The 28,000-nt window shown below is 34.5% G+C and overlaps 1 protein-coding gene across 5 annotated transcripts in view; it reads right to left on the bottom strand.

Moving 5' to 3' along the window:
- RALGAPA1 (Ral GTPase activating protein catalytic subunit alpha 1) overlaps window positions 1-28,000 on the bottom strand; it is a 219,904-nt gene that overhangs the window by 113,768 nt on the left and 78,136 nt on the right. For all 5 annotated transcript variants that reach the window (XM_033851187.2, XM_019924021.3, XM_019924023.3 and 2 more), the window contains exons 12-16: window positions 24,408-24,545; window positions 20,340-20,488; window positions 17,362-17,491; window positions 15,390-15,627; window positions 14,011-14,172 (exon numbers count right to left, since the gene is read on the bottom strand). In XM_033851187.2, coding sequence (XP_033707078.1) covers window positions 14,011-14,172; window positions 15,390-15,627; window positions 17,362-17,491; window positions 20,340-20,488; window positions 24,408-24,545 — 817 coding nt within the window. The remainder of the gene's footprint in view (window positions 1-14,010; window positions 14,173-15,389; window positions 15,628-17,361; window positions 17,492-20,339; window positions 20,489-24,407; window positions 24,546-28,000) is intronic.

Raw genomic sequence — 28,000 nt, 5'->3', positions numbered from 1 at the left:
ATCTTACCCCAACCAGGGATTGAACCTGTGCCCCCTGTAGTGGAAGTGTGGAGTCTTAACCAGTGGACCACCAGGGAAGTTCCCCTTTATTGATATTCCATAATTTTTCCATTCTAAAGAAACCAGTAAAGATTATTGTGAAGTTCTGTTTTTAGGAATTTCTTCCCAAACCCAGTCCTCACATTGCATGTAAGGAAATTTAAACATTATTTCAGCCTAAGTGTTTTTCCCTAAACTTTAATGTCTAAAAAACTTTCAAGTCTAAGAGGGCAAGAGCTTTGAAAAAAAAAAAAATTTTTTTTCTATCAATAATGTACTGTTAGAGAATTTAAAATTAAACAAAAAACTTTTTGAAAGTTTTAAGCTTTAAATACAGTTCTTACACGGGCATATAACAATATTAATTGCATAAAAGAAATCAAAGTCAGCACTTGAATTAAGCATGACTGACTCTAACGAGACTTAAATTTAAAGAAATATACCTGAACCTTGTTGAAGATAAAAAGTCTAAATGACAGCTAAATCATATACAGTTGTCCTTCTGCATCTGCTGGGGACTGGTTCTAGGAGCCCCCCATGGACACTAACATCCACAGATGCTCAAGTTTCTTATATAAAATGGCCTAGTACAGTGAACACAGTTGGCTTTCCACACCTGCAGGTTTACATGGATTCAACCAACCTTGGATATGAAGGGCCGACTGTACAGTCTTTCCTACATGCATTGTTCTAAGCATCTTACACGTATTAACTCATTTAATCCTCACAACAGCCTCATGAAGTAGGTGTTATTATCCCCATTTTATACATGAAGAAACTATTTAATTCACTTGCCTGAGGATACACAGCTAGAAGATGGAGAGGTGGGATTTGAAGTAAGGAAAAAATTAGTCCATGGTCTTAATTTCTTGAATAATATATATTACATATTCATGAAATAATTAATTTTTTTTAAGTATTATTAAGAAATTATAAACCAGCACAGTGATTTATCTCTATAAAGATAAGACTCTTAGAAATCAAAACTTAGTCAAATACAAATATTAGTAAATGATACAGAAGAACACAATGGACAAACTTTGTATTGGATTGCTGAAAATAATGGTAACAAAAGGTTATAACAGAAATGGCCTTCGAAACTATTTAATTATGCTGCTTACATTTTACCTTGAACAACGGCAGTGTCTAATTAAGTTATTTTAATCTAAAGTATCAGTAACCAGTGATTGAGCAAAACAAGAAAAAAGCTTTTTAACAAATTAAAAAAAAAAAACTTGAGCACTGAGAAATTGCTTCCTATAGAGCCTACAATGTGTTAGCAATGTCAAGTTTCATCTCTGGATTTGCTTAATGATGTTTTAGCATTAAAGTGTTGGAAATTATTTCTGGATTAAAAAGTAGTTTTTTCTGAATGTTGTGTTTCAAAGAAAAGTTTTCTTTGCTATTTCAAAAAGATAAGCTGTAAATTAAAGTGTAATATTAGCTTGTAACGTGTAAAAAAAAAATTCTTTTCACTGAAATTTACCTTTCTTCAGGATTTTGTTTGTATTAACATCACAATATCCCCATTGCTTGAAATAGCTCTTGTCACATAGTAGGGGCTCAATAAATACTGGTAGAAGGAAAGCATGTCTTTTATATTAAAAATAGTAGCCGTTAATTACTAAAATATCAAGCTAGTTCCTCAGGGGGAAAAAAAAATCTCTTAATCTGTAATACTAACATACCACTAGAAAATTTAAATAATTTCTAAAACGAGGTATAGAAAAAAGTGCCAAAATCCCTTTTACCAAAGTTAAATTCTATTCTCGGTTAATCATGAACACTAGCTATCAGTAATAATATTTTTACAGCTCCTGAATTCATAAAATCATTTCTATTACTTTATGTAGAAACTGATGCCATTTAGAAGCTCAAGTTTTTTCTGAATTACCTAAAGGAAATGACAATGTCCTTTATGTAATTAAAAATTTTTTTTTTGCCTTTTTGGGCTATAATAGCAATGTACCTTCAAGGTAAGTTAAGAAATATAGAATATCTATGTTTTCGATTCTATTATTATCAGAGGCTAGTAAAACGTCTACATCTTTTTATGACTAGATGTTCAATTTTTAGGTAATTCAAAGCAGTATGCACATCACTGAAATCATATGAAAAGACTGAAAAGCAATAAACCAAGCCCAAATAATTAACTTTAATGTTAGACCACTAAAATTTAAAACACTAAACTATCTTCTACTCTTATCCTTCTAATATTGCTTCCCTGACTCTTAAATTCTGGAAATAGACAAATGACCAATATTTTTTAATAAGAAAATTATAGTTTTATTTGTTTGCAAACATGTTATATAATGCCGTGTTTAAGTTAGATTCAAACTTTTCTTGAGATGCACTTTTATAAAAATTAACACAAATTATTTCAACAAAAAATCTAATTTAGAATTATGCTAGAATCTGCTGGTTTTCTAGGTGGAAACTCTGTAAAAGGTTACTATCACATATTGATGACAAGAAGAAATAAATTCCTTGATTGTGCAAAGAAGAACCTGCTTGTTTGATTAGAGATAGAACATTCTCCTCCTGATTAGGCAGAATTTAGGAACAGTATGGGGCATGAGACATAACATCTTCTTTCTCCTGATACTCAGAAAATAGAAGCAGAGAGATCAAAATATTTTGCTCTACAGTGCTCAATTCAAATATTGAAGTACTGTTAATAACCTTAGCAGTCTACATAATATGGCCTAGACAGACTAGAATCTAACAGCATCAAATATGGCAAACAAATTAGCAGTTTTGAGAACTGGAAGAAAGTGGGTTTGTAAACTTTATTTCAGGGTGAGACACCCAGAGTTCTTGATTAGAAAATAATAAGAAACAGTTGCAAAAGTCAGTTGCCCACCATGCCTACGTTCTTTTACATCCCTTCTATCATGAAAGTATTATTTCTGACAGTAAAAGCTAATTTGCTTAAGAATAATTATTGAGATTTCTGACTTCTCTTTGTTTATCAGGAAAATAAAGACTGCAAGGCTGGGCTACCGTATGTGTAAAACTACAGTCTAGTGCAGAAGAGAGGACAGGAAAAATGTGCCTGCCCAGACACCAGCACTACTGCAGAGCTTTAAAAAATAAACTAAGATACTCCTGCAACCCACAGGATATTATATCAAAACCTGAGACAGGAGCCTGGGAAGAAACATTTGTTCAACATCAGATGAGTCTAATGTTAAGAACTAAAGTCACTGACAAAGTCAGTGCCCTTGAAATAGTCTCCAGAACTTAAGAAAAACTCTCCAACGATATTCAGCTATTCAACTAGTTTAGTCTATCTATATATAGCTATACCACATAGCATCACATTCACAACAATGTAGGTTGAATGGTCATCTAACCAAGAATACTAGAGGAGAAAAAAAGGGCTGGATAAAAATAGAGTACATTGGGCTTCCCTGGTGGCGCAGTGGTTGGGAGTCCGCCTGCCGATGCAGGGGACATGGGTTCGTGCCCCAGTCCGGGAGGATCCCGCATGCCACGGAGCGGCTAGGCCCGCTAGGCCCGTGAGCCATGGCCGCTGAGCCTGTGCGTCCGGAGCCTGTGCTCCGCAACGGGAGAGGCCACAACAGTAAGAGGCCCGCGTACCGCAAAAAACAAAAAAAGAGTACATTGAAAACTGACAGCTACTTCTTAGAAATCGTAGTATGTTAAAATAAACAAACGTAAAAGGAATTAAAAGAAGTGCCTTTTTACCCTGTAACTATTCAAGAGTAGCAAGTAAATATTTTTCTGGAAAACCCTACTTCTAACCAAAAGCTAGAGTGATTGTCTATGGGTAGTTTCATTGTCTTATTGGTGAAACAGTTATAGAAACCTCAACTCCTGATCTTAGATGACGCATCCAGGAAATACATTATTATGAGTTCAATTAAGCCTGCTCACAGCAGGGGGAGAGAGAAAACTATGAAGAACAATTTCTTCTTTTATGTAGTTCACTTTCCTTTTTAATTTTGAATTATATACCTCCTCTTGGTTTGGGAGAAATCTCTGATCTTAGGGATGGTGAAAGAGATTTCACCTGAAATAACATTATTAATAAAAATGTACCTTCCCTCACATAAGCCTATAGGTCAATTAGAAAGTTAAGAGGGTACAAAGATAGGTTGTTAAAAAAAACCCAGCAACCTCACCAAAAGTGGCAACGTCAGGGAAATACTCCTAAGAAGAGTATAGGAAAGCACCCAAGAATGCACCATAACTTTCTCTGAGCTAGCACATTTTGCATAGTAAGCACAGTTGACCCTTGAACAACACGGCTTTGAGCTGTGCAGGTCCTCTTATTTGTGGAGTTTTACAAGTAAATATGTAGTACAGCACAACACTACGTGCAGTTGGTTGAATCTGCCCATGTGAAACCACAGAAATGGAGGGCCCACTGTAAAGTTATACATGGATTTTGGACAATGTGAAAGGTCGGCACCCCTAACCCCTGCGTTGTTCAAGGGTCAACTGTATATTCAACACAAATTTCCTTCAGTCTAAAAGACAAGGCACTGTATGATCTTAGTCATACAAAAAAAATTTTTTAAAAGAAAAAAACTGATCTATGGTGATACAAATTACAAAGTCTGTGTGTGTGTGTGTGTGTGTGTGTGTGTGTGTGTGTGAGAGAGAGAGAGAGAGAGAGAGAGAGACTGACTCGAAAGTGTCACTAGGGAATTTTGGGGGTAATGGAAACATTATATTTTGTCTGGGGTGAAAGATGATGGGGGGGTGTACAATTCTCAAAACTCACTGAACTGAACACAGGAACTATGCATTTTATTATATGTTAATTAAGCCTTATTAAAGAGCAGACCAACCCAATACTGGAGATCAAGGACCTGAGGCAGAAGTGCAAAGCTAACCAGGTTTTGAGGCTTCTTAGAAATTGGGGCTTCACAGAATGGTTGCTTTATTTGGTTTAAAAGTGAGTTGAGTTCTTAGAATTCTATATGCTATTATAATCTAATATAAATCCAAAGATTTATTCCAAAACAACTTTTAGATTATGTACTTTTCTCAATTACTGATTCCCCTGGCTTAAGTTCCATTACTATAGATGATGAAGAACGCATTATTCAAGATTTACCATATAGTTAGTCAAATAATGACATTATAAATATACATTACCACTTCATTTAACCACCTGAGAAGAAAAAATCAAACATGAACAGAAAAAAACCTGACCATTTACAACCCAAACTATTGGTCATTGGCACAGCACTAAACTTCGCACTTCCAGAATGAACTGCAAGGATAGCATTAGAGTTCAAACAACTCAAAATGTTGATTGCTCAACCACTTTCCCAATTTCCCACACCTCCCCCAAAGAAATTAACTTTGAAGAGTTTATTTGATTAAGCAAAATTTGAAAGCAGAGGATTAAAAAGTGAAAAAGGTGGTGCAGAAATTAGCAGAGGTGGCACTACCTGAAAGCTCATCAGAAAGGGGAGTGAGAACAATATCAGGCAAGAAGGGTTTGGAAGTATGGATCAGAACAGGAGCACTTTTAGCACTGCGTATATAGGCCGATGGCAGAGCACATTCACCAATGGATCGGCTTCTCATGGCTTTAAAAAAGGAAAAGAAAGAAGTGGGGAAGGAAAAAAGAAGTGACTATAATGAAAGGCTTGTGTCACAGAAAAAGCAGCAACAGAGAAAACTAAAAGATACAAAGGAAGGAAATCTTAAATTAAAACATTTCAGCACGGCAAATACTGGCAAGCTGTAAGAAAAGAAATTAGAGAACACATATGACATTTTGAATGTAAATTTTTTTGGTGTAAAGCAGGAAAATGTTTTTTTTTATTATTAGCAGTTACAATGGTATAGCATTAAAAACAGCAGACACTTTAATTAGCACTATGTTCTCAAAACCAAAGGTCGAAAAGTTCATCGAATGGAAACACTGAAAAGAACCAATATTAACAGTTCCAAGAAATTTTAGGTACCATATTTGGCATTTCTCTGAGCCACTCTGAGGCAATTCTGAGCCATTCTTCTTAATGAAGCTGAATTCCAAGAACAAATTCTTTCTTTCATACTTTTTCCTAATAAAGTTTCAAAGTCACTCATAGGTCTTTTTTAGAGAATTTTATGTAATTCGTAATCTAAAGAATTAAATCTCATGGTTAGTATTTGTTCCTGGTAAAAGAATGCTTGATCAAATCAGTATCTCCTATTTATATTAAACTTAACAGTATAATTTTAAAATTTTAAGTAAAAACACAGAAAATAGAATTTGCAATAAGCATGAAGAATCGAGTTATTGAGAAAAATGTTTATGCTTATTCAAGTCTTAAGCATATTATGTAAAAATTTTAAAGATTAAATTTTTGAAGATAAAAACTTAAAAACTGGAATTTAAAAAAAATTGCATTTGTAGTTGTACTTGGTAATTTCTTAAAAGTAACCAGTTCACAAAATTAAAGACAAATTCTGACACACTTAGAAATAAATAATCAAGTTTATACTTCCCAAATATTTTTTAACTTAACTTTTAGTTTAGAGATTCTTGAATAAATGAAGGTATGTATGAATGGAGAATTTAAAAGAAATAATACTGCATAATATCCAGTGTAATAGTGACATTGATTAAAAAAATACATATATTTGAATGTTACCATCAATTCGAAATCTTAGATTTTTCTGATTATTAGAAACAGCTGGTTCCCCGATGGCTAAATCCCTTAGTCTGTCACACAAGGCCTTTGCAATCCAGCTGCAATATCCACGGAAACTTCTCCTCCTTCTGTTCTCCCACGTTGCTGCCACACAGAATTTTATACTGTTTCTTACAGATTTCATGCTCTTTTACAACAACATGGCCCTGTGAGTTCATAATACATTTGGTCTTCTTTTCTTCTTGACACTCCTTCATACATAAAATGTCATATCATCTGTGATGCTTTTAAGACTCTCCCACATAATTAACTTACTAGCAATACAGCAATTACCAAAACAAACAAGAATTCCTTCTTTTACAAAGCTTACAATCTATTTTTAGTGGACTGTATGTTTTATATGTCAGCCTCCTAACTTTTCAAAGGCAAAAACTGTATCTTCTTATCTTTATAACTCTGGTGCCTGGCACATATGAGCTCAATAAATCTTTACTGAATGAGTATCTGTATTTGGGCAGCACAGCATAATCATTTGAAAAAAAAAAAGTTTTCATTGTGAACATATAGAGGAGAAAACCAAAAAAAGTATTAACCAAAAACTAGATGTATGTCATAGAGTTATAAATGGAAAAGGATAATTAGAGAGTCCCTAACCCCCAAATTTATTAATGTTGGCAAAATAAAGGATTCTTTAAGAGCAGCTTTCAGGTAAATTTATGTGCAGCAAAACATGGAAGGTTGGAATATATTAAGAAAAGGCAACAACATGCCTTCAGTATATGGCTTTCTGTATAATGTATTAAAGATAGGTATATTTTAAAATTGAAACCATATACAGAATGTCAGAATCTGACCCTACTCGTGATTTCCTGCTAGCTTCTTCTATCTCTCGTGAAGTGACCAGCAATTTTATAATCCGATTTGAAATAAAAGTTATGTTGACTTCAAGGTAATCATTTCTTAAAACTTAGAGCAAAGACATAAACCCATAGGTAAAACTTGAAGTGCTGCTTATCAACACAAAAGGTAAAATGCCACCTACAGTTATAATCAGATGTGATTTTTAGAGATATTTCTTTTAAAACTAAATTGAATCAAATTTTCAATTCCACAGATGAATTACAAGTTTCTTGATTTTTTTCCCTTGGGTTAGATAATTCCTTGGAGATAACAATTCCTTTTATTCCTTCTTTCTCACCACCAACCTGAAGGAAGAGCTTGGGCATTTCCCTTGGAACTTCTCCCATTATCACAATGGTGTAAGTTTGTGTTCTGATCCTGAATGAATTCTTCAGAAGTGCACCTCTCCATCTGCTACTGTACAACAGGTCTTTATGCATACCTGGAAATCTGTTAAGTGCCTCACAGCTGCGCAACCTATGCTACAGAAAATGACTTACATGAATTAGCTCCTGGGATTTTGGGGATTTACTAATCTAAAGCTTAGATCAGAGAATCTCTGTAAAGCCACTGAAACTGGTCTAACTTCAGTTAATTACCCTACAATAGTCTCTAAGTGTTCAAGTGAAAGGAAGAGTCACACGACTCTCACTTTAAATCAAAAGCTAGAAATGATTAAGTTTAGCGAGGAAGGCATGTCAAATGCCAAGACAGGCTGAAAGCTAGACTGCTTGCTTCAAACAGCCAAGTTGTGACTGCAAAAGAGGAAAAGTTCTTGAAGGAAATTAACAGTGAAAAGGCGAACGATAAGAAAGCAAAACAGCCATATTGCTGATATGGGGAAAGTTTTAGTTGTCTGGAAAGAAGATCAAGCCAGCCACAAGATTTCTTAAGCCAAATCCCAATCCAGAGCCAGGCCCTAACTCTCTTCAATCCTAGGAAGGCTGAGAGAGGTGAGGAAGCTGCAGAAGAAAAGCATGAAGCTAGCAGAGTTAGTTCATGAGATTTAAGGAAAGAAGCCATCTTCATAACATAAAAGTGCAAGTGGAAGCAGCAAGTGGTGATGTAGAAGCTGCAGCAAGCTATCGAAAAGATCTAACTAAGATCATTAATGAAGGTGGCTACATTACACAACAGATTTTCAATGTGGACACAACAGCCATCTATTGGAAGAAGATGCCATCGAGGACTTTCATAGCTAGAGAGGAGGAGTCAATGCCTGGCTTAAAAGCTTCAAAGCACAGGCTGGCCCTCTTGTTAGGGGATAATGCACCTGGGGACTTCAAGTCGAAGCCAATGTCCATTTACCATTCTGAAAATCCTGGGGCCCTTAAGAATTACGCTAAGTCTACTCTGTGCTCTATCACTGGAACAACAAAGCCTGGATGACAGCACATCTGTTTGCAACATGGTTTACTGAATATTTTAAGCCCCACTGTCAAGACCTATTGCTCAGAAAAGATTCCTTTCAAAATATTACTGCTCATTGACAATGCACCTCGTCACCCAAGAGCTCTGATGGAGATGTGCAATGAGATGCACATTGCTTTCATGTCTGCTAACACAACATCCATTCTGCAGCCCATGAATCAAACAATTATTTCAACTTTCAAGTCTTATTCTTTACGATACATTTCGTAAGGTTATAGCTGCTATAGATGGTGATTCCTCTGATGAATCTGGGCAAAGTATAGATACACTGAAAACCTTCTGGAAACAAGAAAACCATTCTAGATGCCATTAAGAACAATGTGACTCATGGGAAGAGGTCAAAATGTCAACATTAACAGAAGTTTGGAAGAAGTTAATTCCAATCCTCATGGATGACTTTAGTGCAGGAAGTAACTGCAAATGTGGTAGAAAGCACAACAGAACTAGCCTGAGGATGGGACTGAGATAAAACTCAGTCTCAAGATAAAACTTTGAAGAGGAGTTTCTTCTTATGAGTGAGCAAAGAAAGTGGTTTCTTGAGGTGGAATCTACTCCTGATGGAGATGCTGTGAAGACTGTTGAAATGAGAACAAAGGATTGAGAGTATTATTTAAGTTTAGTTGATAAAGCTGTGGTAGGGTTTGAGGGGACTGACTCCAATTCTGAAAGAAATTCTAGTGAGTAAAATGCAATAAAACATCATTGCATACTACAGAGAAATCGTTTGTGAAAGGAAGAGTCAACCAATGCCATGAACTCCCTTAATGGTCTCACTTTAAGAAACTGTCACAGCCACCCCAACCTTCAGCAACCACCACCCTGATCAGTCATCAGCCACCAGCAAAAAGACTATGAAGTGCTGAAGATTCAGATTCATGGTTAGCATTTCGGGGCAATATTTTAAATTAAGGTATGTAACATTGTTTCTTTAGACATAATGCTACTGAACACTTAACAGACTGCAGTATAGTGTAAACATAACCTTTATATGCACTGGGAAACCAAAAAATTCATGTGACCCGCTTTATTGGGATATTTGCTTTATTGTGGTGGTCTGGAACCAAACCCGCACTTATCTCCTGAGGTCTGCCTGTACACTTTCATTTTTAAAAAGCAGTTTCAGGTTTACAGGAAAATTGAGTGGCAAGTACAAAGAGTTCCAATATATCCCCTTCTTCTCCCACCCCCACCTCGAGTTTCCCCAAGTACTGACATCTTTCATTGGTATAGTACATTTTCTACAACTGATGAGCTAATACTGATACAGTGTCATTAACAAAATCCACAGTTTACATTAGGGATCACTCTTTGTGTTGTACATTCTATGGGCTTTTGACAAATGTATAACATGTATGCACCATTACAGTATCATACAGAATACTTTCACTGCTCTAAAAACCCCCTGTGCTCCACCTATTCGTCCCTCCTTGTTGCCCTGCTCCCCACCTCCACCCCTGGTAATCAGTAATCTTTTTATTGTCTCTTTAGTTTTCCCTTTTCCAGAATATCATATAGTTGGAATCATAGTGTATGTAACCTTTTCAGATTGGCTTCTTTCACTTAGTAATATGCATCTGGAGCTCCTCCGTATTTTTTCCATGGCCTGATAGCTCACTTTTTATATTCAAAGAATAATATTCCACTGTGTGGATGTACCACTGTTTGTTAATTCATTCACCTATTTAAGAATATCTTGGTTGATTCCAAATCCTGGCATAAATTCCGAGTTTATGAATAAAGTTGCTTCAAATATTTGAGTGCCAATGTTTGTGTGGACATACGTTTTCAACTTACTTGGGTAAATGCCAAGGATGGTTTGATTCTATGGTAAGAGTATGTTTAGTTTTCTAGGAAACTACCAAACTGTCTTCCAGAGTGGCTGTACCATTCCTACGAGCAATGAGAGTTACTGTTGCTCCATATTCTTGTCAGCATTTCATGTTGTCAATGTTCTGGATTTCAGCCATTCTAATAGATATGTAGTGGTATCTCATTGTTTTAAGGGCAATTTAATTCCAAATCCTATAGATTAAACCTACAGACATATCTGCATGTAAGCACAAAGTATAGAAATATACATAACTATATTCTGTACCATTTTTAACAGCACAAAATTGGAAATAAACTAAAAGTCCATCTTCAGGATACAGGTTAAATTATGGTACTGACATGTAATGAAATCTGATGCAAGGAGTTCAACATTTTCTAGTATTAGTATTTTCCAACTTTATGCAGCTACCTTTCTAAACAAAGTTTGTAATGCTTTACCTTTTTTTTTTTAACATCTTTATTGGAGTATAATTGCTTTATGATGGTGTGTTAGTTTCTGCTTTATAACAAAGTGGATCAGCTATACATATACACATATCCCCATATCTCTTTCCACTTGCGTCTCCCTCCCTCCCACCCTCCCTATCCCACCCCTCTAGGTGGTCACAAAGCACAGAGCTGTTCTCCCTGTGCTATGTGGCTACTTCCCACTAGCTATCAGTTTTACATTTGGTACTGTATATATGCCCATGCCACTCTCTCTCTTTGTCCTAGCTTACCCTTCCCCCTCCCTGTGTCCTCAAGTCCATTCTCTAGTAGGTCTGCATCTTTATTCCTGTCCTACCCCTAGTTTCTTCATGATCATTTTTTTTTTTAAGATTCCATATATATGTGTTAGCATATGGTATTTGTTTTTCTCTTTTTGACTTCACTCTATATGACAGACTCTAGGTCCATCCACCTCACTACAAATAACTCAATTTCGTTTCTTCTTATGGCTGAGTAATATTCCATTGTATATATGTGCCACATCTTCATTATCCATTCATCTGTTGATGGACACTTAGGCTGCTTCCATGTCCTGGCTATTGTAAATAGGGCTGCAATGAACTCTTTTTGAATTATGGTTTTCTCAGGGTATATGCCCAGTAGTGGGATTGCTGGGTCGTATGGCAGTTCTATTTTTAGTTTTTTAAGGAACCTCCATACTGTTCTCCATAGTGGTTGTATCAATTTACATTTCCACCAACAGTGCAAGAGGGTTCCCTTTTCTCCACACCCTCTCCAGAATTTATTGTTTGTAGATTTTTTGATGATGGTCATTCTGACTGGTGTGAGATGATATCTCATTGTAGTTTTGATTTGCATTTCTCTAATGATTAATGATGTTGAGCATTCTTTCATGTGTTTGTTGGCAATCTGTATATCTTCTTTGGAGAAATGTCTATTTAGGTCTTCTGCCCATTTTTGGATTGGGTTGTTTGTGTTTTTGATATTGAGCTGCATGAGCTGCTTGTAAATTTTGGAGATTAATCCTTTGTCAGTTGCTTCATTTGCAAATATTTTCTCCCATTCTGAGGGTTGTCTTTTTGTCTTGTTTATGGTTTCCTTTGCTGTGGTAATGCTTTAACTTTTTATTTGATAGGTTAGTCCAATGAGCAAGCCAGGCAAGACTGTTTTAACATAGGTATCAGAAAGTAATCAGTCAGGTATACTTTTAAGATGAGTATTTTACTCACACATGCTTTTATACAGATTAGAAATATGCCAACATGTTAGCAATGATTTCTTCTCATTAGACACCTAATATGTTTTTATGCTTCCTTAAACTTTACTTTCCACACTAAGCATAAATTACTTCTATAATCAGAAAAATATATATATGGAACTTTTTAAAAAGATTCTAGTTAAGTAAAATTTTAAAATTAAAAGAACAATTCCTTCTTAACCAATATAGAAATATTTTCTATAAACGTTGACATTAACATAAAATGAAGAAAGGCATTTCAGATGTAATCAACATCTTCCCAAGAATTTCAAAATGTAATTCTATACCAAAATTAAATTATATTAATTTTTATCCATCAATATCCTTTTTCCGTGTATAATCTCTCATTCTTCTGGCTTGACATATACAATCAATATAATTCTATGGTTATTTTATAGGCAGAAGACAATTGTGAAAATATTCTTTTGAACAATTTTAAACATTTCTAATTCTTCTAACATCTTTAATTACCTTATTCTCTTTCTACTTTTGTTTCTTCCTTTAGAACTGTAATTCTTAACACTTTAGAACACATCATTTCATAGAAGACACGTCCTACAACAATGTTTTTAAATTTCTTTAAAATAGTAGTGTTTTTCACTGATTACCATCAAATATAGATATATTCCCACAGAAAATTCTCCTTCCACAGAATCACAGATTGCAAAGCCTGAAGTAACTTCAAGCAATTTTGTTTCAGGCATGTGAGATATTATCATACCCACTATACAGATGAAGTAAATAACGCCTAGAAAGTTCAGTAAATTATTCAAGGTTATCTAGCTATTTAGTGATGAAAGAGTGAAAAAAAAGATCAGGACAAAGTCCTCATTTTTCCTTGCAGCACTCTTTCTACTACAATGAAGACCAAGTTATAAATCTCTGAGAGGAAAAGGAATAAGATGGTAACTAGGTCCACAGTATGCTGAGTGATCCTACATCCAGAAATTCCTCCCATCATAGAAATTTCTTCCATGCTTGTTAAAGGCAGCAAGGAACCTAGCAGTATACTCCACCTTGGCCTCAGCTGTCTATAAGTAGAGAGCATGAATTCCTCACTGGAAGTTTGTGAAGCCAATATAATTGTATAATTGTAGCACTGAAAATAAGCTACCTAATTTTCCATGTTTATGAGTATATTCACTTAGTAGAAACTATATCAATTAATACATGAGTTCTATAAAGTGAATCAGAGTTCTACTTCTTCAATTCTGTAAAGTAACGGTTTAAAATTATTGATATCAACAGTAAAATAAACTACATGAAAACAATAATGTAAGACACATCTTAATAGCATAAAGTGATAACACAGCATGTCATCAGACTCCAAGTATTACTGAAAAAAAGGTTTTCCAATGGAAGTTTTTCATTTAACAACAAAAACCAACAGATAAGAAAACCGTGTATTTATATACATTGTTACTAAGGACTATAAACGTATTGCCCCATACAATTCTCATGATTTTAAAGAGTACATACCAACAGTTTTTTGCCGTACTATACTCCTCGCCTTTTCCGTTCCTGGGGAACCAGTGGTTGTTGCACTTCTCTGTCTCATTGGGGCTTGGCCAGGCTGATCACGACTCCATCCTCTAGAAAATGACTTGTCAACTGAAACTTTCTGAAATTCATGTCCCACTCCTAGAAATGCAGATTTTCAATCTCAGTGTACCGTCACCATATCAATAATCTCTTCGAATTATGTGTGCCACTTTGCCTCAGACTCTTAGGTTTACTCATAAAGTAACTAGATAAAATGCTTGCATACTATAAGGTTTTTCTGAACTTCATTTTCATGTTCCAAAACTGAGGCAGATTTTTAAAAATACAATATCAACAATAAATGATTATAAATCCTCTACCACCCACTTGCTTCATATAGAAGTGAAATATTTGGACAGGCAAAAAAGGATAGAAAATGAGCTAACCAAAATAGATCCTGTGGTGGAAGTTACTCTATCTCTACCTGCCAATAATAGCCACTTGGAAAATAAACAGTCCAGGAAAAAGTAGTCTGGTCACACATTTAGCACTCTGGACTATTGTTAAGTATGAAATGTGACTCAGATGTAATCTCTAGACTGCAACTAATTATTAAGAGTGAAAAATACTAGCAAACCCAGAATTATAAGGACATGTTTTTATGATATAATCACTATGTTACTGTCCCTCTCCAGCTTTTTAATATTAGGCAGGTATATAATCCACATCCAGCGAATGTTTGCTTTTGTTAAAACTAAGAAAATGCTTTTAAAAGAATTTCTCACACAATTCTTTTTAAATAAGAGTAACATGAAATCACCTTCTATGTTTCAATAAAAAATTGTGTATGATAAAAAGGGGGCTTCCCTGGTGCCGCAGTGGTTGAGAGTCTGCCTGCCGATGCAGGGGACACGGGTTCGTGCCTCGGTCTGGGAAGATCCCACATGCCGCAGAGCGGCTAGGCCCGTGAGCCATGGCCACTGAGCCTGCGCATGTGCTCCGCAACGGGAGAGGCCACAACAGTGAGAGGCCCGCAAAAAAAAAAAAAAAAAAGGAAGAGTGTTTTATAACACATTTTGGTTAATTATTAAAAATAAAATATTTAAGATTCTGAATTATTTATGTAACTTTAGCTAGATATGTACAGAATACTTTATTTCTCATCAAAATTACTGTTGAATTTAAGGCTCTTCAAGAACAATTACAAGGTACCTACATGTTTCACTGTTGAAAATTTTTAACCTTCAGCGTAAATTAAGGAGGGAATAATTAAGAGAAAATACAACTTTTACCTTCACACCTCTCCCTGGCTTGATTTTCCCAGACCAAATTATTTAAACAAATTTATATGGAGCACCTTTGTGAACAACTCTTACCTTTCCCTTTGTGCTTTTTTTGTTTCTGTTCACTCAGCTTATCCAATGGTAAATCACTGAGATCCAAACTATATAAATTTCTAGCTAAAACTTTAGTTAGTGTCTCCATAGTCAGTGACCATTCAGTGGCTAACTCTTCCCAATAGGTCAACGATGACAATACTGAGAGTAAGTCATCCCAAAGCTCTCGGGAGATGTACACATTTAGATTTGCTTTAATCCAGGCAACTATAAGAGTCTATAAAGACAAATAATCAGAAATAACAGTGAAATATATTCAAAATCAATTATTAAAAAATTACACCAACAAGCAGAACTTTAAATCATATAATATCCATGATATCCTTTCTTGGTACATAATACTTATAAAAGTAATTCAAACACTCATTAGTACCTACTATAAATTTCAACAACTGCCAATTCCCAACATTCTGGCATTAGGACAAGTTACCAAAACTGAAAAGAAATCTCCCTAAAGTTTAACTACCCTTCATGCTGCATTATGTTAATGTTAAATAAATGTTGTTTAAAAAGACATAAAAGTCTCCACACTATTAGGTGTTGAAATTATTGAGTAGTTAGTAGTTATTGAACTAAAACAACAAAACCTACATTCTCAAATTAAAGATGGGAATCACTAACTATACAATTTGAATATTCTAAAACCAAAAAAAAGTTACTAGAGGTGTATTTAACTTACTGAAATGTGTTTTTGAAAACTTAAACGTAAACTGAAGGATAAAATTAAATTTCATTTTAAAGACACCAGAGGAATTAAAGGTGTTCTGTAACAAATCCAATCACAGAATAAAAAACTTATTCATAAAAGGGCAGAAATTACTGACCAGGCTGTACCCCTGAGACTTTATAGATTTCTACCAAAGATATAATCCTCCTATTGAAGAAATAAGTCACAAAATAAAAGTTTTTCAAAAGTTTAACTCAACCAATTTTACTAAGGAATTCACATAAATTTATACATTAAATATAAAGATAAAAATGACCAGAGTTTATGAAATAAAACAGTAATAACGAGTGGTCCTCCATTCTAGTTTTAAACATTCAGAGTACAAAAAAGTTATTCCATGTAGCAAGCTAAAATTTTACCTTCCAATAGCGCCCACCATTGGGTTAGTTCTAACCATGGCGGTGGGGGTGGGGAACTCATGAAGTCAAGAGGAGTTTAGATAATAAATGTAGCTGGTTTCAAAGACTTATACACTACCATCACAGAATTTTAGGTGAACCAGCATATCTGGGGAAAAAATAATCATTTGAATGGCTACACTAATGGACAAGAATGGGAGCTGAGATAGCTTTTATCCTTGACATTAAGAACCATTTTATCCATGTATTTGTATTTAATGTGTCATCTTTAAAAAAATACTACTTTGCTTTCTATTTTCCAAATAATCCATAATACATTTAAAGTCAGTGCTCTATCCTTAGGGTGGAAAACACAGCATATAATTCCTATATAATCAACTACCACTGATACTTCAAATGAAGACGTGAAGAGAATAAAGTCTTCCAGAATAGCATGGTAAGAAAGAATCGTGATTTACTACTTTTTCTTTACTACAGAACGACTTAAAATCTTGTTTTTCTAACAATCCCAGAGACCAGGAAACTCATAATAGAAACAATCAAGCCATTATCATGAAGCCTTCTGGCAGCTTTTTGCAATCATACGTAAGTGTACCACACAGGAGATAAATATAATCAGCTTGTTTTAACACTTTTTTCACAGATCTGATTGATATTTCCTCTATTAGGTTGTGAGCTTGTATGTATGGCAAATAGTCTATTTAGATAAGCAACTTTTATTTGGCTCTACAAAAAATTATTTAATATGAAATGATTTCTGATTTAAAGCTTTCTTCCCAGGTAGTAAGTTCAGGGCTCAATGAGTCTTAAGAAAAAATACATATCTATCCACCTATTTATCTATTTATTTATTTATTTTTATTGCCTGGAAAAGTGGTCCTGCAAGTCGACCTGCCAAGGTCATATTTTTTTTCCCCTGGAACTGTAGAAAAGCTTGTGACGGCATCTTCAGTACAGACTCCGTGACTCTGAGCAATACAAGCAGCATCTGTTCCCTTAAAGTAAAAAAATTAATTAATGTTTCCTTTTTGCATATGTTTGCTTTTGGTTAATGAATAACTTTCAAATTAATATTTGTTATAAAAATGTTATTACCTTTCAATAACTCAAATACCAAATATCTTTCAAAATTTTAGAATTCTTTGAATATTAAAATATAAAATTCCATTTTATAAATCTATCCCAGCCATTTTTAAGCCATTTCTCAGCCACAATACCTCTCACCAAATAAAAATTTATACAACAGCTGATGAATTGGGAGTGAGAATATGGAGACTGCTCCCATCCCTCCACCCCACAAATCAAATAGGTGACCTTAGGGAGCTGTCTGAAGAACACTCATCTGTCTATACAATACAATTCTACCTTGATACCTGTCCATCTCATCCATCTTTACAATATGGAGAACAACTGCACATCTAGAATTGTACCAGGTTCAATTTCAAAAATTATATGATATTTTAAGGCTAACAGATCACAATGAGCCTGACAAGTAATCAAGAACCATCACTCTATTGCTTCTTTCCATCCTTTTTCGTTTGGCCATCTTTCAATTCTTTATACTCTTTGTGTACTGCAAGTCAAGCCAACCCTATTATATTATCCTTATCTTGCCTCTTCCTCCTAGATGCTTAATATTAAGACCATAAAACTACCTTATTTGCACCTGATAATTCAAAAACTGATGCAACCACATACAAAAAAAAAAAAAAAAGTCTGACAAGGGGATTTCAGTTGGGCGTATAGTCAGACTAACAACCTAAGTCTATCAAGCCTCCTCCTCTCTGGCTTATTTGCAGGCCCATTCTAGGCATAGCAATATGTGGGACAGTCCATGTGAGAAATGCGGCAGAGGCAGCAAGAAATCCCAGATCTAATATCATGGTTTTTCTGGGAAGTAAGTGCAGAATTAAATATAAAAGTATCACTCAATGAAAAATATCCTGAATTTATTAACCAAACAAACGTATGCATTCAACTCATAAAAATCAGAGGTAACATGTTTGTAACCTTAGGCTTCTAGCTTCACTATATGAAATGAAAAGCCATTTAAAGTCAACCACATATTCAATAAAGAATAGGTTTTCCAAATAAATCTTTCTGATTTGTGGTCAAACCATAATTCACTCATATATTATTAGATAACTTTTCACTTTGTAATACAATAATGATTTTAATTCATAAAGTCTTATAAATTCAATGTAAATATGTGAGAAATCTTTCATAATGCTATGACTTCAAGGGAACTTATAAAATTTTTAAAAATTCTAAAATTGTGTTCCACATAGCAAGTCTCTCACTTTAACCTGGACCAACAGCATTGATTAAAAGCATATAAAAAGAAAAAAAGGGGAAGGACTAACAAAAGAATGGTCAGTAGGACCACAGTTCAAATTTATGCTGTGTGAACAATGATAAATTACTTAATCTCTTTGTGCCTAAGAATCACCATGTAAAATTATCTACCTCATAGGGTGCTACAAGGATTAAGAAAGAAAACAGATGTTAAAAGATTAAAAAGATACCTGACACAGAAAAAGTGCTCCAAATCAGTTAATAACTACTTCTAGATGTAACTATATCAATATTATGTTAATCAAAAGTTTTTTCAAAATAAAACCATTTTCCCATATGTAACAAAACACCAAGTAGGCATATTCTTTGACTAAGTACCCCCAGTCTTTAAGAATGACTCAAAAGAGGAAAATTGCATACATACAAGGATGTTCATTATCCTTCCCTCCTCCAACAACAAAATAAGTAACTACATATCCAGCAACAGGTGATTAGTTAAGAAAATTATGGTACATACATATGGCATAATACTATGTGACTGTGTGTGTGGTTTGGTGAACCAGATGTTCACCAAAGGGCAAACAATAATTACCTCTAGAGAGTGAGCTATCGGGCAACTTTTATTTTCTTTTTAAAACTTTTCTTTGTTTGAATTTTACAATGAACATGTATCATTTTTACAGAAACCGAAGAACGGCTCTTCTCATCTCTCTAAAAGGCCTCTTTTTTCATTCAATTAAACAAATATTTATAGAGTATCAATAATATATGATACTATGTTAACAAATGTAGGAAATATAAAAACAAGACAACCAGTATATATACCTTTCAGGGCATCTCAATTCAGTGAGGTAAATGGACATTTTACAAGTAATTTAGGAACTAAGACAATTTTGACAAGATCTACAACAGAGGTACAAATACAGAATGAAAGGAAGTGAGCTGAAAAAATAAGGCTATGTGGAAAAAGGAAGGTAGAATCTAAGGACAGTTATGGTAACAATAGGAAAAGATGACAGGAATCAGACACTCTAAAGAAAAGTTCAGATTGTGCTCGAGAGACAGCAATTTGATAAAGCTGGGAGGTAGGATCTCATTCTGCAGGGTGGAGCTTAGGCTTGAGATAGGGCTAGAAAAATACTCAGGAGCCTGACTGTACAAAGCCTTGAATGCCAGGTTGAGGAATCAGGCATTTCATACATTCAGTCATTTACTTATTCATTCATTCACCCATATAAATTCATTTATTCATACATGCATGCCAGTATTCATTCCTCGGGGTGGCGGGCAGTGGGGGAGGCCATCACATGCCCACTTTAGAAAGATAAACAAAGGCATCTTGTGGCAGTTTGATCAAAGATGTTTGAGACAAAGTGAAGGAGACCACTGTGTCATCATGATTATTACATAAAATATTATATTTATTCACTCATTCATTCAATAATAGAAGCCTGTACAATATTGTTACAAGCCCTCTTCACAGGCACTATTCCTCTAGAATTTACTATGCTCATATACACAATAAAAAAAAAAGATAAGTATTTTTACCAAGTCTTTTTGTCCATTGATACTTGCACAACCATGAACCGATAAATGTTAAGAATTCGTTTACACATATCTGTGTGCTCATCCAGAAGATTTTTTATCTCATTTGCAGGTTCAAGAAGAAATATGTTTGAGGAGTTTATAATAAACACCTAAGATAAAAGAAATCATTAGTGATTCGTTACAGAATTTCAATGGGAAATTACTTATTCAAAGGGAAAACAACTCAAGATGCTGATCACTAGGTGATCTACAGCAAACTTAAAAGCGTTAGACTGTAGGTTAATTCTAACCCTGCTTCTACCACCAGCTTAATATTGGAAATTTAAGCTCATTAAATCTATTTTTATGTTTATCTAGACAAATATAAAATTACTAGTAGGCACCTGAAAAAAATAAGCCAAGTGAAAAACAGCATTTTTTAAAAGTGAGGGCGCTTTAATATAACCACCTGATTGTCGTCATAAAATGAAAAGAACAATAAAAATTAAAAATCGTTTAGGATAAAAGATGATACCTCAATCAAGATGGACTTTCTGAATGAGGTGTTCAACACCATCTATTCTCTTTTTTCATGTTTATTGACTATGTGTGCATATCTGTTTTGGTAATAACAGACTGCATATTATTATAGTACTACTAATCAGGGTTCATCAATATGTACCTTTAATTAAATTCATTATAATCAAATCATTAACTGTATTTTGTTACTGAGGAGAAAGTTGTTATAAGGGTGACAGGTATGTGCAAAGGTTTTCAAAGACGCTTTGGAGGAACAGAACATTACATCTATTGTGAACCTAGGACATTTACATCTTCTACACCCATAATTCTGATTTAAATCCCCTGGATGAACTCCATGGCAAAATACAGTTGTAAAATCATGTGAGAAAAGAACATTAAGCTAACTTTAAAATTGGGAAAAGAGCTGACTCTGTAAGTCTAACAACACTAAGAAAAGCAAAAAAGAGGCACAAATAACATTAGAAATAAAATACGGACATACCTACATAGCCAGTAGAGAATTTTAAAATGATAGTTCAGTGAATAACTTTATGTCAATAAAATTGAAAATTTAAAAAAATGGATTATTCTTTAGATAAAACATAAATAGCCAAAACTGACTCAAGAAGGAATACAAAAGACGTATATATCGATACCATAAAAGAAAGTGAACTGGTAATCAAGGTATCCCTGATCCATCCCTAAACACCAGGCCTACACTGCTTTATAGGCAGAGTTTTGCCCAGCCTTACCAGTAGATGATCCCTATTTTACACAAGCTGTTTCAGAGACAAATAAACTACCCAATTTATTTTTATAAAACAATAATCCAGTTATCAAAAACAAACAAGGACTACATAAGAAAAGAAGAGACCAATATCACTTATGAACATATAGACAAAAATCTTCAAAAAACAGCAGCAATTCAAATTGATCAAAATATAATACTTTATGACCAAGTAGTTATTTACCCCAGAAATGTAAGGATGCCTTGACATTGGAAAAGTCTATTAATATACTATATCCTATCAATAGATTAAAATGGAAAAAAGTAGGATCATCACAATGCATAAAGAAAAAGCATTTAGCACTTATTCATTATTTTTTTTCAATTTAGCAAACTAAGAAAAAAGGTAAAATTCCTTAATCTGAAAAAGAATATTTATCAAGAACTACAGCAAATGTTATAACAGCAATTGAACCTGAAAAGTTCTGCCTGAACCTGAGACATTTGGAAGCAGTGCCAAAAGCCAAGAACAAGACAAGTGTACTCAATATCACCTCACTGTCCCGGGAAACCCAGTAAGCAAAGGTGGCAGGGAGCCGAGAATGGATATAAATATGGGTGACTTAAAAAAGGAAAAGCAAAGCTCAATTATGTAGCAACACGGAAGAAAACCGTTCCAAAGAAAAGGAAAAGCAAGTTTAAAGGACCGGTGAGAGCCGGCCTAGCATATCTGAGGAACAGCAAGAAGTACAGAGTGAAGTGAGGAAGGGGAAAAGCAGTGGGAGATACGTTGAGAAACAGCCAGAGCATGTGAAGCAGAGCTTCTCACACTGCCAGTGGTGAGGGAACAGGTTTTCCCCCCCAAGTCTTACAGAACAATCCTATTATAAAATACAATTTAAAAAATGAATAGGTAAAAAAGGATATGAAAAAAAGACTTTTCATCAGAATCAAGAGACATTCAATGACTTAGTTTCTAAACTCTCGCTCTCAATTTTGTAATTACATTGTGGACCAGCACTAGTCTGTGGACCACACTCTGAGGAGCAATGACGTAAAGGCCTGACAGACCATTGGGAAGAACTTTGTTTTTATGCTTAGTGATAAGGAAAAGCCACCAGAGGGTTCAGAGCAGAAAAATAACACGATCTGACTTACATTTTACAGGATCCCTCTGGCTACTGTGTTGAGAATATACCAGGATGATGGATGGGCAAGACCAGAAGCAAGAATACTAATTAGAAATTTATTGCAATAATCCAGATGAAAGATTACTGAGGCTTGAACACAAGAAGTAGTGTGAGTGCGGAACAGCAGTCAGATTCTGCATACATTCTGAAAGTTGACAGGATTTGTCGTCAAATTAGATATAAGATATAGAAGAAATATAGGAAATTAGATGGCCTGAGCAACTGAAAAACAGCTGCCATCAAATGAAGCGAGGAAAACTGCAGGAAGAGCATGTTTGTTGAACAAGGTGAGAAGCCAAGTTTTAGACATGTCAAGTTTGAGGTATCTATTAGATATTCAAGTGAAGATGCCAACTTGGCATTTGAATATTTGAGTTCAGGACTCATAGAGTTCAGATAAGAAGTCTCAGACTAGAGATAAAATGTAGAAGTTGCAGTATATAGATGACACTTAAAGCCATAGGAATGGATGAGATCAACAAGTGAGTAAGTTTACATAGAAAAGAGATCTGAAAGCTGATTCCTGGGCACTTCAACATGAAAAGTTGAGAAATATATCGAAAAATCAGTATAAAAAAAAAAAAATCTGAGAAGAGGCCGGTGAGTTAGGAGAAACACAGGAGGGTATGCTACTCTGAAGGCCAGATAAAGAAGGGTTTCAACAGCGAGGGAATGACCTACTCTGTAGAATGCTCCAGACAACTCTAGTAAAATTAGGATTGAAAAACATCCATTCGATTTAACAATGGGGAGGTCACATGTGGCCTTGACAAAAACAGTATCGTTTAAAAAAATGAATGAATATAATGAACTAAAAATCAGTAACAAAAAGACAAACAATCCAAAAGAATAATGGAAAAAGCATATTAACAGGCCATTCATACATGAGAAAAGATGCTCAATTTCAGTAGTGATGAAGGAAAAGCAAATTGAAACAGGGAAACAAAAACTAAGAAAAAATGAGACAACATTTCACACACACAGGAGCAGCAAAAATTAAAATCTGACTATACAAGTAATGAGGAAGATATAAGGAAATGAGAACTTACAAGCACTACTAGACGGAATGTAAATTATTATAACCATGCCGGAGAACAATTTGGCAATAACAGTAAAGTAAAGCTGATAATGTACAAATGCTCCAACCCAGTAATTCCACTTCTATGTATATATCCTAGGGAAATTCTCCCACATGTGCCCAAAAATACATATATAGCATGTTTAATGTAGCATTATCTGGAATACTGAGAAACTGGAAACAAAAAACCATCAACAAAAAAAGGAATAAATATGAAATAACCATAAATTGTAATATCACAAAGTACTTTAAAATGAATTAACCATGGCTATGTATCAACAACAAATCTCAAAAACATAATGGTTAATGCAAAATGTTGCAGATGACAGTACACCATGACACAATTTATATAAAGTTTAAAACTGTCTAGAAAAAAAAATGTAGTGTTTATCAATATATTATGAAGTGAAATGAAAGTTAAGGGAAAAACAAAATTAATATGGCATAATGATAATTAATAAATGTGGGTGGTGAGTTCATTACATTTTAAAAATTACACTGAAATACTGAATTTTGTATTTGAAATATTTAATGATTTTTATTTTATTTTAAAAAAATAACAAGTGATCTACCTGCAAAACTGCTTGGGCACCAGCTCGTATGTTTTGTTCTATGGCTTCTTCAGAAGCATTATGAAGAACATCTTGGTAGGTGCCATTTTTTGCCCAAGTGGAATTTCGAACATGATCGGCAATACTGGTCCCATTTTCCTGAAGCAAAATATCAAGTTTTTAATATTTCATCAATTAAGAATGCTCTGACAAGTCAGTAAGCTGAAGAAGTAAACTGGAAACTACTGGGTCCCTCTGCTAAACATCTTCTCAAAATAGAACATACCCTATTTGACTACAAAAACAACGCATAGGTGCACTGTAAAAAAGGTTCTCACTGACAAAAATACAAAGAAAGTAAAAACAAATCATCCATAAGGACCAGCCAAAAATTGTATTATTTCAGATACAGACATTTTTCTATCTATCTAATGTATAAACCTCCCTTCTATACATTTACACACTCAAGAATAGGATCATATGATTTACAGCTTTGTAAAGATAAATTCTGTTGTAAAGTAAATAAATGCCAGAATCCAAATGACTTAAATAAAACAATAGAAAATAGCTTCTATTTATCCTACTTAAGAGTAGTAAAATTCCTGTTATCCGAAGATAGATGAATACTGCTACTTCAAACCACTAACACTGCAGCTTTCTGCTTGAGTTTAGCTGTCAAAGTCCCGCTGACTAGGGAGCTCCCTCAGTCAAACAGAAATTTCACTCAGAGTTGATCCCTTTTTTAAAGTTTCTCTCTAGTTTCTTTCTGCTTTTGGTCACTCACCAGTATCTTCAAATACTTTTTTTAAATATATATTTTAATATATATTTTTAATATACAATTTTAATATATGGGAGGTGTAGTCTAATATAAACTATTGTTTCATTACCAGAAGCAGTACTGGAACTCAGTGCTGTCCGAGTAGCCAATACAATATGCCATGGTCTGATCTATAGCTTTCTCTCAAGCTTCATACTTCTATGATCAGGTATCTTCTGAACAGTTCTTCCAGAATGACCCACAAGCACCTCAACTTCAAGATACTTAAAAGTAAATTTACATAACCATGCCCTCCCCTTCCTACCAACTCCTATAGCCTCCTTGGCCGCCATCACCACCACCGCACTTATTTTCTCTCCTATTCATGTGCGAATGGCAACTACCCTGGTTGCAAAAAAAAGAAACTTGGGACACCTTTTCGTTCCTCATACCCAATTAATCATCAAAATACTGGTTTCACCACCAAGGGAGCTCATTTATCTGTCTTCTCCCTTATATTCCCATTGTAACTGCCACTGTCCTTTATCAGGTATTTATTATCTCACTTCTGATACTTCCTAACTAGTGTCCTTGCCTCCAGACTGACCTCCAATCTATCTTCCACTCTGAGCTTGGTATGAGCCTTCTGAAATATGTAACTATCCATGCCATTTTTCTATTCATAATCTTTCCAGTGTCTAGAATGTAATCAAAGTCCACTACAATGGCACACAAGTTACTAAACAGAGCCTAGTTCTTGTCTATCTCACATTTCTTACCACTCTCAACCACCTGCTCTTAGCTACAGCCAAATAAAAGTCTTAGTGTCTCTTACATCTTTGTAGAAGTTATTCACACTGTGTGGCTCCTTTCCCATTTGTTACCTGCTCTTTGTATTATAGTACTTCCTCACTGAAGCCTTTCTTAGGCAGAATTAGGTATTCCCTCTTTCACACTGTAGGATCATAGCAATAATATTGTTTTATAATACTTAAATTTGCATGCTTGTCTTCTTGCTAAATCATTGTTACATAAAGATAGAAATGATGTCTTTTCATATTTCTATCTCTAACACTTGTTCTCAAAATGGACATTACATATTTTAGACAGCACTCAAACTTGTCAGAGTGTTTTATTGTCACAAGAATTGAGAATATCACTGGGATTTAATGGGATAAGGCAGGTAATGCTAAACATACAAGGCACATGACAGTCTGCACATACACAAACTGTCCTGTATTCTGCATGTCTTTCAAATGTGTCACAGACAATTTGTGAATAAAAAACCCATTAATAATTAATTATTTGAATCTGTAACAACTCCATTTTATAATTAACACCAAATTTTAAATGATTTATATACACATATATCGAATTTACCAGAAATACAAATCAATTAAAGATTACAACTTTTGTTTTCTGGTTCACGCCATTAGCAAGAAATCACATCTCTAATGGCAACACTGGTGAAGTATGTAAGGAGCCAATAGAACACACCTATGCAATATACCTACATCACCCTGCATTTGTAGCTTCCTTCCTTCTGGCTTTCCTCCCTCCTTTCTACTGCTTGTGTTTTTACTATGTATGTAGGTAGATTTATTATCTATCATTTTTATTTAAGGATACTAAATGACAGAGGGTAGGCTCAGTATTGAGCTATAAATTCATAACAAAAAACTAGAAGAGAACAAATTATTTAGATAGGTTTATTTTCTAGCTTGATGCAAAAACTGGATGTTTTTGCTGGTACATAACAAATACAACTGTGAATATTCTTTCATAATTTATATAATTTTATTTACTTCAATTATATTTCTTAGTTTCATTTTTTCCCTCTAGAACTAGGGGAGGATGCCAAATATACATATATATATGTATATATCGTATGATACATATATATATCATATATACATGTATATATGTATGATATATACATATATATCATATATACATATTCATATATAAATATTGATTCATTGAATCCCTATAGAATGTGCCTATTATTCATTTATATGTTAATATCCTGAAAAAAACCCACTGATGAAGTTAAATTAACCACCAAGGTGATTACCAAGTCACTCCTATCTGGATTTAGTAAGATATATGTCAATATCAGAGTGTAACTTTTTGGTGAGAATCTGACCAATGGCAAGTGTGGAACACAAACCAGAATACTCTGAGTTCTTTCTTGGGAATTTCTGCACTAGAGCTGACTGCAGAATAAAAAACATCCTGACCTGTTAAGTAAGCTGGTCTGTGAAAAGAAGTACTGCAGTTTACTCACAGAGGGGAAAGAATGAGATAAGAGAGAGCACGAGTGGAATTTGGGTCCCTGGTTCCATTTACTCCTGAAGTCTAAATGAATAAGATAGGCAAGGGGGAGTTGCACTTTGGTAATCACTCTAAGATGTATTGGGGGATCTTAGCTCTCCAACCAGGGATCGAACCCAGGCCTAGCAGTGAAAGCATCGAGTCCTAGCCACTGGACAGAAAGGGAATTCCCACCACACTTTTAAATATTATACCTTTTATAATAGCATCTAATTTTGATCCAGGCAATGACTTAAAGAATCAGAATACAACCTCTTTTAAAGTTGTCACATCAAAGAGCTTTGGGATAGGGTACTGAGGTAACTGTTACATTAACTAAATTGCAAAATATAACTGACCCTTGAACAACACTGGGTTTAGGGTGCCAACCCTCCGAGCAGTCAAAAATCTGCGTATGACTTATAGCTGGTCCTCAGTATCCAAGGTTCCTCCGTGTCTGAAAGATTCAACCAACTATGGATCATGTGGTACTGTAGTACTTATTCAATACTATTGAAAAAATCCTTGTATAAATGGACCC

Source organism: Tursiops truncatus, chromosome 2 (genome assembly GCF_011762595.2).
Source record: "Tursiops truncatus isolate mTurTru1 chromosome 2, mTurTru1.mat.Y, whole genome shotgun sequence".
In the NCBI taxonomy this organism is placed as follows: domain Eukaryota; kingdom Metazoa; phylum Chordata; class Mammalia; order Artiodactyla; family Delphinidae; genus Tursiops; species Tursiops truncatus.
Note: the sequence above shows the minus strand (reverse complement) of the source record. Positions and strands in the feature narration are given on the sequence as shown.